General features: G+C 39.1%; 1 protein-coding gene across 5 annotated transcripts in view; it reads left to right on the top strand.

The window, feature by feature from the left end:
• The window catches only part of LOC108103420 (MAGUK p55 subfamily member 5-A), a 60,386-nt gene that overhangs the window by 17,586 nt on the left and 25,675 nt on the right, over positions 1-17,125 (top strand). For 3 of the 5 annotated variants that reach the window (XM_017208877.2, XM_017208878.2, XM_017208881.2), the window contains exons 5-7: positions 6,926-7,056; positions 11,922-13,100; positions 13,458-13,720. In XM_017208877.2, the coding sequence (XP_017064366.1) occupies positions 6,926-7,056; positions 11,922-13,100; positions 13,458-13,720 (1,573 nt within the window). The remainder of the gene's footprint in view (positions 1-6,925; positions 7,057-11,921; positions 13,101-13,457; positions 13,721-17,125) is intronic. The other 2 variants (XM_017208879.2, XM_017208884.2) reach the window with 1 other exon arrangement.

Below are 17,125 nucleotides of genomic sequence, written 5' to 3'. Positions count from 1 at the left end.
CAGGTTTTCATTCGTAATCCGTTGTTGTATTTGAATTGAACCTGTATTCGCTTTCCCCCTAACGAGTTTAATTGGAATAATTAATGCTGGCATTCTCAAAAACAAAGTACACAAAGTAATTTCAAAGCAAATACCATTTGATTTCATTCATCAAAGGGTATTTGTTTTGATTAACAAATAGAAATAACAAAAGGTCAAATAGGTCGGGTAAAGGTAAGGAGGAAGCTTAGTTTCAAATAGTAGTAGTTGTCATTGGGAAGTGAAATATATGTGAAGAATATAAAGTTAATATTGATTTATATACTTGAAATATTTCAAAATATAGGATTTTTTTTAGATTTCTAATCAACCTTTTGGTATTACCAAATGTTCGGTCTCTTACCCTTGATTTTAAGCCATTCCATTCATGAGAACTCCAAAAATTTCTTAATAATTATCTTTTTTGGCATTACAACCAAGTGCCACGCCCACTTATTCATCACATTCCTCCAAGTTTGCCACTTTTGTTCTTTATCGGTTGCTTTTGCAGCTGCATTTGTTGTCTTGTTTTGTTTTCTTTTTCCTCTTTCTGTTTCTGTTTCTGTTTTTGTTTGCTGTTCTGTGTTCTTTTTCGTTTTTTTGTACTTCTTTAGGTTTTTGTTCACCTGAACACATTCTTGCATTTTGCCTTTCACCGTTGCATTTCCAGCTTTTTCTCCCCCCCCCCAACCATCTCGAAGGGCATTATCTAATATGAAAAAAGAGTAAGAAGTGAGGAATCGGTTTGTGCCGTTCTTTCTTCTTTTGCATCGGAATGCTTGATTTCTTGGGTGCCGTTGTCGATTCTTCAGATTCTTCAACAATTTACCGCTAGCCTCTTCTAATTGGTTGTGCGCAGATAGATCTTAATGCCAATTCATACGATATAAATTATGTACGAGAATGTTCTCTGATGCTTGAAACAACAACTTTCAAAGCCATTTTTGATACGACTTAACCCATAAACCCAGAATATACGATTATATTCCAAAATAATAAATTATTATCAAAATTCATATAAAATGTATTCTCTTTGTAAGACTAACTCGTGTACTCGTGAGGTGTTTCAACTTCCCTAATCTTCTCCACTCTTTTTGATTTGTTTTTTTTAATCTCAAAGAGATCGTACTTGTTGTCAGACGAAGCGGAAACCATGCACGCAACATCCAAGCAACAAAGAATTAAGTGATTTTGTAAGTGATTTCTAGAGAAAGGGGCGTGGCAGATCGGTGGGTAGTTGGAGGAAATACAGAAGCTAATTGCAATTTGAAGTCGTCACAAAGAAAACGCCGTGTGTGGGGCAATCAAGCGCTAAAATAAGCAAACAAACGTGAGACAATGCGCACCTGTGACACTACAAAAAAAAAAAAAAAAGTTTAACAAAAACGAACAACAATAACAAGAATATGACCCTGAGAAGATGATTGTCGTCAGCTCATCGCATGTCAAGTGTGGCTTTAATTGAATTCAGTTAGCAAAAATGATTTTCAATTCCGGTTTCTCAAATTCACTTACAGTTTTAAGCTGATTACAGTTTTGTAAAAGGTAAAACCTATATCAAAGCATACAAAAATATCTTTAGGCAAGGATATTTTTTTAAGATTTAACGATTAAATACCAAACTAAAGAGTCATTTCAGTTGATTTCTAATAACTTATAATATTTTGTACCAAAAATCACATTAAAATATTAATTATTTTCCCACTCAATTTGATAATTCATTTGAAAACCTAGTAGACTATTATTTCTACATTTTCCTTTCTCTTTCAATTCAATTTATAATCAGCTTGAGAGTTCCATGGTAAAAAAAAGGTAAACATTGCGACCGTCCATCAGCCGTAATCAGCCCCTCTCCGCCCCGCAGTCTCACACAAGGCGATCGCAATTAAACAATTTTCATGTTTACCCAGAAATCTCAATGACGGGGAAAGAAATATGGAACGAAAACAAAAAAAAAAACACAAAAAATAAAATAAAAGTGTGTGATAAGCGATAAAGCAATTGCGGCCCATGCGGCGTATGAGTAATGGTTAAATATGTCTGGCGGGGCTTTTTCACTGTTCGCAGGGGAATGGGGTAAAAAGAAAAAAGGTAGTTAAGTAAGGTGGCTCATAGTCATTTAACCCCCGATTGGCTATATCAAATCAGCTTTGACACAAATTGATATGCATGCCTTTTCTTAACTGAAGTGAATTGAGTGGTAAACCAGCTTTCCCCTTTGACATATTTATATTTCGATTTCGAATTTAATAACTAATTATATAGAACTAGCAATGACTTTTAATTACTTACTTCTGTTTAGCTAAAAAAACGCCTTGATTGAGTTGGCAAAGCTCAGGTAGTAGTCATGGTCATGGATTCCCTCAGTTTTCCCAGATTCCCAAGTATAAGTTGAAGTCGCCAAGTAGAAATCTCCCAATGCCGATGACGGGTAATACGATACTGGATTGTGCGGTTACATAACCCGATGTGCACATGATTCGTAGATAAAAGACTCGAGACAAATAATAACAATTCACACACATCGATAGCTGTGCGCACCTGTATTGCTGTATCTCAGTATCGCTGTATCTTTGTATCTTTGTAACTTTGTGTATTTCTCTCGGAGATAATGTGATATAAAACGAAATCTTCAGCTCAAAACCAAACGGGTTTTGCTCACATCAAAAAAGAAGCGATTAAAGCCGCAATACAGTCTACGAAGAAGGCCAAAATAAAATCATAATAATTATATATTTCATATACTACTATATATATATATATATATATTATATATACGTAGGCTTCATACGAATTCGTTGCAATTAAGTTGGCAAGTTCCCTCATTGAAATATTTAAAATCAACATATTTGCATTTTAATGTTAATCATTTAATGGCCAATTAGTGTGTCTTCCACGAAAGTGTGAATTTTCCGTTCGGCCATCAGAACTGTTGGATACCCTTTTTTCTCTACCCATTTTGGGGCAATTAAATTTTAATTGCAAAAATCACATAATAAATTCGTTCGAGCGAAGGGGGCATTGTTATTGCTCTTTTTTTTTGTTATTTTCCCTGTTTATTATTTTGCTGTTCACTGTGTCTGGTTAAAGGCCAGGGCCAAAAGCAAGCTACAAAGGCTGAATTCAAAATCACAACAAATGGCAAACATTTGGCGTTTTTACCTGGCCTTCATTGAGGATTCAATAAACTTGTCTGCGAAATGCGAGACTGGGACTTCAAGTAAGATAACTCTGATTATTTTTTGAATAAGTCATATCATTTAATATTGAATTTGAACTTTATTAGTTTAACTCATCTCAAGTTCTAAGTTATATTTAATCAATCATAAAATCATAAAATAGATTCTATAAAAATATGAATTTTTGTTTTGTTTTTACAATAAAATTAGAATGCTAAATTTCCACTTTTAACATAGAAAAAACAATAATTTGATGTTATTGATTCAAAATTAGTTTTAGATATATGGAGGTTAGCTAAAAAATCCCCTGTAAAATAGACATAAACTTTGTTTAGCATTGGAAATACATATGAAATTCGGTGGAAAGTTTTCATAGAACCCGATTTGCGGTTTCGAGCTCTCTCGCTGGCAATTGAAATCCATCGATTCCAGCAACAATTCCGGCAATTCCACCTGCAGTTTGGAAGCCCAGGAAGTTGGCGGCCACTTTTCACCCACAATATTGTACTTGGTTTTACTAACGTAGTTGTTGTTGTTGTTGCTGCTGCTGCCTCTGGTTGCAATCGGTTGCTGTATGTTGCAGGCACTTCTCACGTGGTTTCTGCAATTTGAGTGCACTTTGGTTTATTGTTTATCGATTTGCTTGCGGGCAATTAAAGCCCCCATCTCTTTTTCGAATCACCAACTTACACCCTATACCTATACCCAACCACCCACAACTTTTCATTCCGCCAGTGTGGGATTGAAGATTTTCAGTGCAGGGCAGACGACCCATTAAACGGAGAAGTTTTCCTCCATCACCTCCGCTACTCGCCGCCTCTTGAAATGTGTGAAGTGCCACACGAGCAACGTAACAAGAAACTCTGAAAAAAAAACAAATATACAAATTGAAGCTCTGCCCACTCGACAGGTTGATGCCCTGTATAAGCAAAGAAAACGTTTATTATTTACTTTGTAGAGTTTAAAAATATCAAAATAATACTGGTTCAAGGCACCTGCCTGATAAGCAAATAACAAAATATATATCTTATTGCAAGATTTACAACTGCAATTTCACTTTAAAGATCACCCAGCATGACACACAACTAACACACACATTTCGGGTAATTAAGGTGGTGATAAAGGTTTATTTACTTAATAGACCTAACAATAAAAACTTACACTCATACTCGTTGCTGGGGCATCATCTAAAAGTTAACAACTGAGCAACAAACAGCAATTTGTTGGAATAGTTTATGCACTCCCCCTATTTCTATCACGCTCTCTGCCAAACGACACAAACACAAAATGGCACTAAACTGAGAATTTCCTTTTTATTTGCAAATAAAATAGACATGAGCCCTTGTAAAGTGAACGTTTTGTCCACAAATAGGATTTAAATATTAAATAATATTTGCCAAGTGAATGAGTGAATTATTTATACGAATATGCAACCTACTTCCGATCCGTTAAACTATCTATCCGATTGGGTATACCTTCGATTTACCCATTCCGTTCGGCCTCACCTGTCGTCTTTGGCCGCAAGACCTATTAATGGCTAATTAAGGTTAATAATATTGCACAAACACTCGACACAACGCATGAGAGCAACGTGCTCGGACATCAACAAATGGCGGACAGCGGACAAGCGGACAAGCGGACAAGCGGACAAGGGACAACGAACAACCATACTACCGGACGGACAATAACGGACACCTGTGATGGCTTCGTCAACAGCTTGGTACTCGATTACGAGCATTTGCATGTGTCAAAGGGGCGGTGTTCGATGTCCGCCCTTTGGCAATATACCCCCCCCTAGAATTCACTATCCTTCACCGCTTCTCTTCACTTTCTCCAAGCGGACATGAACTCAATCGGAATCGCAATTGCCCGGACTTGAAGAGGCGCTCGACTGACACGGCATGTCAAGACTTATGAGAGGAATGCCCCAAAGGGGCGGTGCCGCGGAAATGAATGACACAAACGCAAGGCACACACATGGACACCCCGCCACCCACACGAACAGGGACACGCACAGGGTCACACAAACACAAATACAACACAAACACATACTCTCGCTAGCACAAATGAGATTAAAAGTCAGAAACTTGGAGCTCGGAAAACGCACGATAGTTGCTCCAACTCGCAAAAAAAGCCCCCGCACCAACCCTTCGCCCACATGCAGTAAAACCCCATACACTCGGCAAAAATATTCCATTCAGATATTGCTTGGGATCAGGATGATAAAGATCATGGGGATAGTCCTCTCTATGAAAAACTTATTAAAACTTTGAAAATAAAAAACCAAATCAAAATTGACTACTAAAGTTCTTATTTTACAGTCGCTAAAACAAATCCTTTTTATATTATAAAATTAATATTATTTATGCTAAAATATATTTAAGTATTTTAGGGAATATATATTTGGCAAGTGTAGAAGGGGGTTGAGGGGGCTGTAGGTTCAACGACATGTAGCGACATCGAGGCTGACAACGCGGCGCCTAATTGGATCTGGCCCGAGCGCTCCACTTTTGCCCGGGCAAGCAAGGAAGGAAGGGGGATGGGTTGAGAAAGGGGATGGATAGGGTGGTCATGATGGTGGCTAGGGGGATGCGACCTCGGATCGAGGGCGTCTTTAGCCCCATACGTACCCCACCCAGTAAAGCCCACCGCTTTTCGACGCAATCAACAGCCGAAAACGCAAGGGCAGCGAAATGAAATTAAAGCCGAGGTCATGCGGGGGTTGCTGCTTAGTGGGTGGGTGGATTGGATGGATGGATGGGTAGAGGTATGGCTTGGGTTTTTTAAGGGAGTGCAGCCGAAAAAGCAATAAAAGTGACAAGAAAAGTTCAAGCGCTGAGTGGGCGACGAAGAAGAAGAAGAAGAAGAAGAAGAAGGATAAGAAGAAGGATAAGGACAAGGAGCTGGCTGATGGAGAAAGTGGATTTTGGCAACGAAAGTGGGGTAGTCGTAGGAGTTTGTGTTGTCGTTTCTGTCAGCAACCAGCAAATTTTTAGCAAAACTTTAAGACCTCCCCAACCTACCCCCTTGGAAAAACACACACACACACACACATACATACATACACTTGACTTGAGGGGGGGAAAAGGAGGTTGGAGTTGCTTGCTTGGCTGATTCTCAGGCATAAAAACGATTCCCCGGCGGCAACATTTTGTGGCCTGTGAATGCACTCATGAATATGTATCGAACGATTCGTTTAGAGCGCCGTGAATGCAGCGAATGAGCGTTCGGGGAATCACCGAAAACCGAAAGGACTAAGCCGGAATGATGCCTTTCATCATGGCGAAAATCATTGCTTAGGTCAGTGCCGTAAATTCCCCAACCAACGACGACGACAGGCGGATTTCGTCACCAGACTGGAAAATATTGAAGTGTAATTTATTCCCCTCTTATATATGGGATTGAATTTGTATCATAAAAGTTAGGATAAAACTTTACATTTTTTTAAATTAAATAGAATTTATAGAATAATTTGTATTTAAAATTGTATAGTATGCTTGTCCCCCGACCTTGTTCTATGACTATGATTTTTGTGGCAATTTTGTGTGCTGTCGGTCTTTCATTACAGAAACGGAATTAAACTATCGATTTTGGGTGCTTCTTTCTGCTTGACAGATCACAGCAATTAAGCGTGTCTGACCACACCCACACTTTTAATTTGGCTTAAATGCTAAATGTTTAATGTGCCTGAATTAATTATTCCTTTCATTTGCCTTCTTCTTTTGCAGCCTGGGATATTGGCAACTCGGTGCAGGACGCCTTCGTCATCGCTGTTGAGGAGCACGCCCGCGAACGTCTGCAGAGATTGGCGGCCTTGAACCGGGTCACGCCCGTCGACATCACCCAGCTGTCCAAAAAGGTGAGTGACCCAAAATGGGGCTTTCTTTAATTTATATTTGTGGATTTCTCAGGAATTTTCGGGAAACTTTTGAAATTCGTATAGGGTTAAGGTTAAGGATAATTTATAGAGACTTAGGAAGTTTTTGATTTTTCAGAACTTAATCAAGACTTGGATGTTTCGGTTTATGTGTCACTTTTAATGACAGATATCTTAGCCGATTTCTGACATCTTTTCTTCATAGTATTCTGCTAAAATCAACATAAGCCCAACTTATAGGAAACTTTTATGTGAAATCCATAACTTCTATAAATTACAAACAACTTTTTTAACCGGAAACGTAACGTAATACTTTTGAAAAATGAGCCATCTGCATATGCATACATTTATTCGAATGCCAATTCAGATTTATAGTTCGAAAAATGCGTCAAGAAGTTGTGTTTCCTGTTCCAGGACCAACTTATTGCCTCTGTCAAGGGACATTAATAACCATACGTTTCCTAGAAATTCTTGTGCCATTTTAAGATTCTTCCTTGACTATATTAATAGCGTGTGGGCTTCCGGAGGATGCACTCTTTACGTTAGCAGGATGTGCATATTCGATTCTGAAATAAAAAGGCAAATCGGTCTGGGAAATTCTCCGGAAATGTTGTTTTTTTTTTGTTTTTCTAGTTGGTTCAAGCGGCACGTGGCAGTGATGCAAACATTGAATGCCAGCTATTTATTTGCAGGCTGTGAGCTTGCCAGACTAAAATTGAAATGGAAAACGTTTTATCAAAACAGCTTTCTATCACACACGGCGCAGAGTCCGAGTCCCAGTCCACAGTTATTGGCATAACTGAGTGACCGGGCGGTCGTGGTGCCCCTCCCATATACCAAATACCAAAATGCCAAATAGAAAATACAAAATGCAAAATGAAAAAATGAAAAAAAAAAAAAAAATGGAAGAAGCATGCTCTCGCAAAATTCAATTAAAAATTCAACAAAACCAACACACGAGCCAGAAGGCAGTGGACATTCGACTGAAACTAAAAGTGGAAACAAAAACAGGTAGAGAAACTAAAGTAAAAAGTGTAAAAAAAAAGAGTGCATAAAACAAAGAAAAGCTACAAAACAACAAACGTTGTATAAACTTCGAAAACAGAAAACAAAATACAAAAAATTGCCATCAAAAGTTACGCAAAACATAGTGAAAAGCAAAACCAAAAAATAAAAATAAAATAAAAACAGTAGCAAAAAAAAAAACAGAAAAAACAAAAGTAAATGCAAATCAAATATGTGGGTAATTGAAAGTGAACGCTGCTGCAATCCCATTTGCATGTGCGACCCAAAGAGCGAGTGTATTCAGATTCGCTCTCCAAACTTACATAACAGCGATCTCTGCGATTAGCCACACTAAGAAAAAATATACCCAAAAATGTTTAGAAAATTGCAACTTTATAAATTGTGTTTGTCAGTTTGAAATTGGAATAGAATTTGCAAACATTTCCTTCGGCTTATAGAATTAAAATAACATAATAAAACCCCTAACTAGTACCTCAAAGTAACCCCAAATACAAACTAGATATATATTTATATAATGCTAAAATCAAATATAATAATAAAAAAATTGCCCACTTACCTTAATTTCCTGTTCGCCGCAGTCAATTTTTGGTGAAATATGTATTCATCATAAATATCCAGCATCTACGTCATCAAAAATTACAAAAATGAATTTCCGAAAAAATTCTTGATGCACTGCATCCTCCTGGTGTCCATAAGGTGCCACCAGTATGATAGGGTACCATCACCACGTCATCCATACCACTTGAAGGCACTTTACTAACACAAACACACACACACCGAAATGAGTTGACTGATTTTTGGGTGGTCCGCAGAGCCTAGGTGGCTACTTTTGGGCTAGAACCAGTTGGGAATTATATATACACCCTAGAGTTCAAAAATTTTGACTTAACTAGAATTAACATAAAATATCAGTTAGCACTGAAATTTATATTAACATAGTCGTTAATATTAGAATTTGCCGGTGACTTCTGTTAACTAACATTTCTGTTAACATCCAACTGTTTCCGTTGATCTTCAAGTTATCAAGCCATCTAAGTAATTATTTTCAAATAAATAAAAATAATCTAAGACATTGTGCAGCTTGATCTGATTTTTTCACGTGTAGCCTTTTATATTTCGGTCAGTAAATAAGTACATTAGCTATTCACTGTGCATATTTACTGCTTTATTGCGTTAAAGTTAAAGCACAGAAGATCGCGCTGAATAAAATGAAATCATTTGAATGCAAATTACAACGATTACATGTACTCATTCCATAATCGTTCGATTTCGTACATTCCCATTAATTTCTGTGTATTTATCTGTATTTTAAATCACTATTTTAACTACTTTACTTAAATAATAATTCAAATTGATTTATGGCAATGCATTTACTTACTAACATAGCTATCAATATGAAAAATAATAAATTTTTTAAAAAAAAACCGCCAACAAGTTAGTAGAAAGAAATCTTTTGCTTTTGTATTCAAAAATAGGTACTAGTTGTACAAAATTTATAAAAAAAAAACGAAAGTATTTACAATTCAACAAGAGCATTTCACTGGCAAAGTGTTCTTAAGTGATTGAATTGAGTGCATTTGTTGTGCCCAATAATTTGGTCACTCGTTTTGGTTGGCAAATGCGGGAGGGAAATCGCCCAGTTTGAGAGTCACTTTGCATTGGTATGGCTGATGATGATGATGGTATTCCACGCATTAACCGCATTGAGTGCCAGCGCCAAACCCAAACTCAAGCCACCCCCCTCTGGATACCCATGGATATCCCTCGTACTTCCAGCAATTTTAAGCGCATCAAGTGCTTTTGTCATCATCGTCATCACAGTTCAACGCTCCAACAATTGCTTTCAGCTCTTCGGACGTCCACTGGAATGGGGGTCAGGTGCGGTACTCGGCTTGGGTTTGGTATGAATCTGGGGATCTGGGTTGGGTTCAGTTTGGTTTGGTTTTTTGGACTGGATTGGATTGGGTTACTCCTCCATCGGGAGTGGCAAAGGAGGAGTGGGTATGCTATTTTTTTTTTTCGAGTCTAGGATGCGCTAGAGTGGCGCTGCGGGGCAGTGAGTGAATCGTTTGTTGCCAGGCCAACCGAACAAATGATTTTGCATACACAAACAAACGTGAATATGCATATCAGTACACTGAGCGTTAAACTCGCAAAAAAAAAAAATTAAATAATTTTCCGGGTATTTAATAAAAAGTCATTTCCATATGCAATTAGTGGGCAATAAAATATATGCTTTCAAAAATGTTAAAAAGTCCTGTAAACATATTTTTACTTTAAAACAATGTAAGCTCAGTTTTTGTTATTAAATTTAAAAATGTGAAAGATATTACATGGAGTTTGACTCCATTAGATTCGTGATCCTTTTTAATGCTCATTTAAATGGCTTTTTATATCAGGATTTAATTGAGATAATATTTTTTCTCTTCGTGTATTGATATTCATCGATTTATCCGTTAAGTGCTGAAGTGCGTAGATGAAGAGTGTGGATAGGGGGTGGTAGATGGTGCTATGGTATATATAGTATATGGGAACTGGGAGCTATGGAGCTGTGACTGAAGCCACGGCACTTCACTCCGCCATCGAGAGAATCCACAAGCCGATGCGGTAGACTGACAAACCGACTTGGCTGTCAATAATCCGATAAAATGCGAATAAAAAATAAGCTCACGGCGGATGGGTAATTCTGTATGGTTCCTCAAAAAAGGAAAAAATACACATACAGATATATATCTGCCATAGAGAGTAAAGTGGGAATGTGCCACAAGCATTACGTATGGAGATCCCCCGACTCAGTAGGTTTTCCTTTTTTTTTGCTTATATGTTTTTAGTCCCCCCAACTTAGACATCTCATCCTCAGGTAATTGCATCAAAAGAGACCCATAATTCAACTTGTTGATTTATTTTCACTTTTTTCTGTATGCTGACACTTAGCTATTGGCATTAGGGCGCGACTTAACCGGCAGATGAAGGTTAAGGCCAATTGGATTGGCTAAAATGTATGAGATGGCCTAAAGGCGACTTAATTGGCTGATTCTGAGCGGAGGAGTCGGTTTGACAGGCATTGAATGTGTTGGGTTATTGTTGACTGTTCTGGATGTGCATTGTTGTGGGTGCAGTTTTTTTTTTTGCTTACCACACATATACCAAATACAAACCTGGCTCAGACGCAGACACACCCACACACCTACACACCCACAGACACGCACACGCACTCATAACGTTCAGCCACATCCATTATGTGTTCGTCGCATTAATAATTCATATTTCATTAGGGGAACAGCATCAATAAAACCATGACTTCAGAGGGGAATGGCGTGTGACATGGGGGGCGTTACTTGGTTAGCTTTATTTTAATGGAATTTGATTGATTTGCATATATGCGAAACGAAGCCTGTCAGCGGCGTTAAATGATGACAGTTTTCAGTTGTTATTTATTTTCGGGTTATGCTGCCACAATGAAAAGTGAAAAATGTGTGGTTACTCAATAGTTTGACATCCTGTTGGGGCATTAAAATAGCATCGTCAATGGGCTATTTTTTGACATTTTTAGCAGTAGATCTAAAAAAAACTATTAAAAATCCATATTTTAAATGTTTTTTCGTGGTAATAAATGTGGTTTTCAAATTTGAAATTTTTTTTGAAAATTTTCTATGGGGTACCCTTTTAAAAAATTGAATTTTTCTAATGATTGTAAAACTGTCAACTCTTTTCAATTCTGAAGCTGATTTAGAACAATTTCGTACCGTTATTTCCTGTTGTAAGCTTTCTATGTTGATCAACATCTTTTCCCTGATTTTTCCATGCTCTTTGTTGGATAGTTGCAACAAACGAAGAGTGGCACGACAACGAGTCAGCGGCAGGATCTTAGCTTCCTGAACGAATCGACGCCAATCTATGTGACATCCTTCACGAGCAACCAGATTACCTGCAGTAGTTCCACCATGACGACGGCCACCGCTGGTGGACCGATTAGTGCACCATCCTTGGCGACGGCCACCACCACCGTGCCGACAGCATCATCGCACACCACCACTGTGGTGGCTCAAATCGAACATGGAGCATCGGCGTTGGTTAGTGCCGCTGTGGCAGCTGCAACTGCTGCCGATCGAAATGCCAATAATACCACATCGGCGGCCCTGAAACAGACGGCCAATTGTATTGGCAATAGCATCACAACTAGTAGTTCCACCAACAGTGCCACGGGACATATTTATCAAACCAGCCAGGCGCAACAGCAGCAGTTGCAACAATTGCAGCAGCAACTCGCTGCGGCGGCAGCGGCTGGTAAGCCCCTACAGGCCAAATCCCTGTTGGCCAGCAGTTTGCAACATCTGGCCGAGGAGGTGGACAACGAGGATCTGGACGATGATGATGATGTGGATGGGGCCAACTATTGTGGGATAACGTATATAAGTTATAACAACAAGCATGCCCAGTTGCCGACGACCACATTACCAGCCACAACCGCCTTGCCAGCAGCAGCTGCCACATTAGCAACCACAGCGGCGATCCACCAACAAAGGCAGCAGCAAAGTCAACAGCAGCAGCAGCAAGTGCACCACCACAACCACCCACCAACATCAAGTACACTCAATCGACCCACGGCGCCGGCACCACTGCAACTTGGAGGTCCTGTGAATCCCAGTTTTGTGGATGCCCAGACATCCACTTCACCGCTGATGGTGCAGCAGCAGGATGTGGCACAACCGCCAATTTCGACATCATCATCGGTGGTGATGGTGGAGCGGCATGTACATGGAACCACTACGCCAAAAACGGAGTACTCCACCGCCATTTCAAGTGGCCAATTGCAGCAGGCATTTGCCGAATTGCAGCTGCACTCCAGCAACAATAATGCAACCCAACAGCAGCAACATTTACTTTTAAGCAACAACAATAATAGCAATAATTCAATGGCAGCGGCACAAACAACAGCATCTCTGATGAAGAATTGTGATCTACTGATATCGAACAATCTGTATCCACCGAGAAGAGAGGTAAAGGTGCTGCAGATATATATCTATATAGCCTACCATTTGTTTTCTTTTCTTTTTTGATTTTTAAGGAAAATTCAGCACGAAATGTGATTGATTGATTTTGTTTAACTTTCATCGATTATATTCGTTCGATTTGTTTCTGGTTCTTGTTGAATGTTGTTTTACAGATTGATTTTGTGGTTGTTCAGGAATTTATTTAATTTGGCTAATAATTGCATTTATTATCCAAACAGACGTCGATTACTTTATTTGGTTTTGCATGGGATTGCCTTTGATTGAGTTTTGTTAGTTTTTACTTATATTACTTATTTAAGTTTATCTCTATTTCATTATTAATAATAGTTATTTACTCCACAGTTACTAGAAGAAGTCATAGTCCATCAAGCCAGTGATGTCCATTCATACGGCGCGAGTGCAACAGCAGCAATTGCCAGCAGCAGCAACAGATCACAGCAGCAACATCAATTGCTGAGTGCCGCTTACGAGTTGCAGCAGCAGCAGCAGCAACAGCAATTACAACAACTGCAACAGCAGCAACAGAACAGTCCCACAAGTAGCATATCAATAGGAAGAACTGAACTTTTACTGGGCGATCAGAGTCTGCGGCAGGATCCCAGAGGGTGAGTTTCGTTATAATAACTTAGTACAATTGAAAATTATTCTAAAATCTTACTATATAAAAGGAATATATAATAAGTCTTAGATTAACAAGACGAGGGACTATTTCATATAGGGTTTTATAGAGAAAGTATCAAATAGGTCGTTCATGATATTGTACATTTAACAGCCACTGTGTCCTTGCTAAATAACCTATAAGTAAAATAATGAAGCCTAACTTGCAGGCGCAGACGGGGAAAACAATGCTTCTCAAACTAGTATGTTATTCGTTTGTTTGTCTGCTGATTTATTTGACCAACACAGCAAAGGTGTATGTGTATATCGCTGTTTGCACTTTATAAAGCATTTATTACCGCTCGTTTTTTTTTTGTTGTAATCCGGCCAGTAGCTACTGGTCCACAGCGATGGATGGCCCTCCGGCTTGAATGGAATTTTTCGCGCTGCGGAAATACCCAACATGTGGCTCACATACACCCAAATGCACTGACACACTGCGCGAGAGCTAAGTTTTTATGACTGCTTATTTATTTACTCGCTGTGCTCGCTGGGTTTTCCACCTGGCTGGATCGCACCAGCTCCGCCCTGCATCCTTATTCGCATTCGCATCCGCATCCGTATCCTTGTTCGCGCTCTGCCTTTGGCCATCGCTGACATTTTTCACACATTTTTCCCAGTGCTCGCTCTATGGCCCTCTCGTTGTGGCACTGCACAGCCCCTCTCTTTCGTCCTTGCCAAACGAACCTGTTGTGATTTTGCCTTCAGCGACAAACTATTCGCATACAGCAGAGAGAAAATCAATAGGAACGTCTAATCGGCTTATATGTTTTATAACTTTATAGAATAATAATGGTTTGACTTTGTCTGGAAGCCCTTCACATATATTGTACACTTTTATTTAAGCTTTATAGAACTATTTACTTTAAACATTGATTGCTATATTTTTGGCTTACGCTGTATGCGCGTAAGTCAGCCCAGAATCCTTTTTAACACCCCGCCTGCCACCGCCGTCATAACGCCTCCCCCTCAACGTTCCATTTAAGCACGTGCGCTTTCATTTTATGCTCATTATTAATTAACGAGTTATTTTCCTCGCCCGGCGAGGAATATTTATACATTTTAAATCGATTTTTCCGTTCTTGACTGCCAAAGCATCCGCAGTTTTGCGGAAATTGCACAGTTTGATGGCCATTGATATGGCATATAGCAATTAGGCCGATGGGGTCGCCGTTTTTCGGGTCAGTTTGTGGTCACTTCACGATGACCCCTCCATCTGTCTCGCCCTATGGCCTCGGTGTCCTCTTTCAACGTTCACAATTGAAAACCTGCTGACTAATCAGTTGCAGACACTGACAGCCCACAAACGCTGCTGATGACCATGATGATGATGGTCAGTGGCGTGCCAAAAAAACGTTATTCGTAGGAATAGGGGCTACTTTTGGATATATTTAGAATGTTAGATTAAACACGTATAATTCTTTAACTGATAAAGAAAGAAGTTAAGGTAACCTTTTAAAACCTAAGAATAAAAACTGTTGGTCCCCTCTTTGGGGCGCCCTTGCTGACGACACTTAATATGGCGATGCAATGCACTTGATGTGCATTATCTACGAGTTGTAGTTGTGTGCTGTGCATTTGTGCTGCCTGCCAAACTGTCACTCTGATGTACGTACCCTTCTCTTGCCCATAACCCCACAAATCTGATCCGTTACCCTCCTCCTGCCTTCTTGCTATATCCACTCATCTCGACATCGACATGAACATCGGCTGACAACAATCAATGCTTGATGACATTTCACTTTCTCGGCTTTTTGTTTGGTCCAATGGGAAAGTCAAGTAGAGGTGAGATTTACTGAAATTGATTTAGATTCGTTTTCGGGTTTTGTGTTTTGTTTAGTTGAGTAACCGTTTGGCTGTAAGATTTCGATTTTTAGTTTATTTTACTTGGATTACTTTAGAGGAAAATAGAAAGAAGAAGGTATTAAAGTATATAATAATAAATAATTACGTTTGGGAATTCCCCTAATAATTAGCGGACAGTACCACTCAAACTGTATGTATTAACCAGACGACCAGAGAATTCCGCCTGATTCTTCTTTGGCATGCGAACCATGTTTTGGATTTGCGGCTTCATGTTTGGACTTGGGGACCTCAGACTTCAGACTACAAACTTGGGATCGCGGAATCGGGCTCGTTTTTATAAATTCTGGACACGCGCATGCGCAGCATTTTTTCTGCTGCTGCTGTTGTTCTTTTTAAGTTTCGCTGTGATGCCTTTTCACTACTGGCTTCGTTGAGGTAGGACTTGGCTTTGGGTATTAGAGAGAAGAACAACAAAATGAAGAAGGGTTCTTGTTTTGTTTACAGGGAGCGGGAAAAGGGAAATGGGAGCTACCAAGCTGGTCACTTTCCCATGGGATACAAAGAAAATCAATTAAAGGTGCCGCCATTAACTAATCTCTCTCTCTCCTCTCTCTCTCTGTGTCTATAGCCATCTCACTTGCTCGGATGGCTAGCCAAAAATGTAATTAAATCATTAATTTCCTGTCGTTATGAGGCAGCCTTGGCAACAACAAAAATAATGGCCCACATGGGCTATTACAACAACAACAAAACTCCCTCTCAAAACAGCAGAGTTTTCCTATATCAAATTTTTCAGTCCTAGGGCAATAGTTTATTTAGTAATTTACTATAATATATGTATACTATTTCCTTCACTTAAAAAATATCAGACAAACTACTTCAAATCTATTTCAACAACTTAACCATCTTTGTAACTGCTTGCTAAAATGTCAATGACAACATTAGATCAAGAGTCCTTGAGCTTGGATTTCATTTGCCGAGGTACAACTGTAGAACTGTAAGAGGAGGATTGGTAAGATGTAGAAGAGGAGGAGTCTGGAGCCCGAAGGGCTTGCAAGTTATTTGTAGGGCAGCAAACTAAAAAGTAAAGCGCATAAAAAAGTTGGAAAGAATATACCATAAAAAAACATATTTGTGTTGCCATGTGTGGTACACACAAACACACGAGCTTGTAACTTGAGATAAATCCGTTATAATAACTCTGAGCATCTGTGTTGTGCATATCTATGTATGTATGTACATATATATTTGACATGTATTTACATACATATGCATATACAAAAATGTGGATGCACAGCCACATACACTCAAAGTTCAAGTGTGCTGATTTTATCTCTGGGCCTTTGGAGGATGCTTCCCACTGTATCTTTGGAGCTTCTGTTCTTGTCTATCCCCTCATTCTCCCTTTGTATCTTCTCTTCTCTTTCTATCGCAGGTAAGCCAAGCAATCAACGTTTTGTTTGCCTCTTGTTTTTGTTTTGCTTTTGTTCAGCGAGTGTACGTAGGTGTGCGAGCGTATGTGTGTGATTGTGTGTTTTTGAATCTCT

Source organism: Drosophila eugracilis, unplaced genomic scaffold (genome assembly GCF_018153835.1).
Source record: "Drosophila eugracilis isolate 14026-0451.02 unplaced genomic scaffold, ASM1815383v1 contig_2163, whole genome shotgun sequence".
Lineage (NCBI taxonomy): Eukaryota > Metazoa > Arthropoda > Insecta > Diptera > Drosophilidae > Drosophila > Drosophila eugracilis.
Note: the sequence above shows the minus strand (reverse complement) of the source record. Positions and strands in the feature narration are given on the sequence as shown.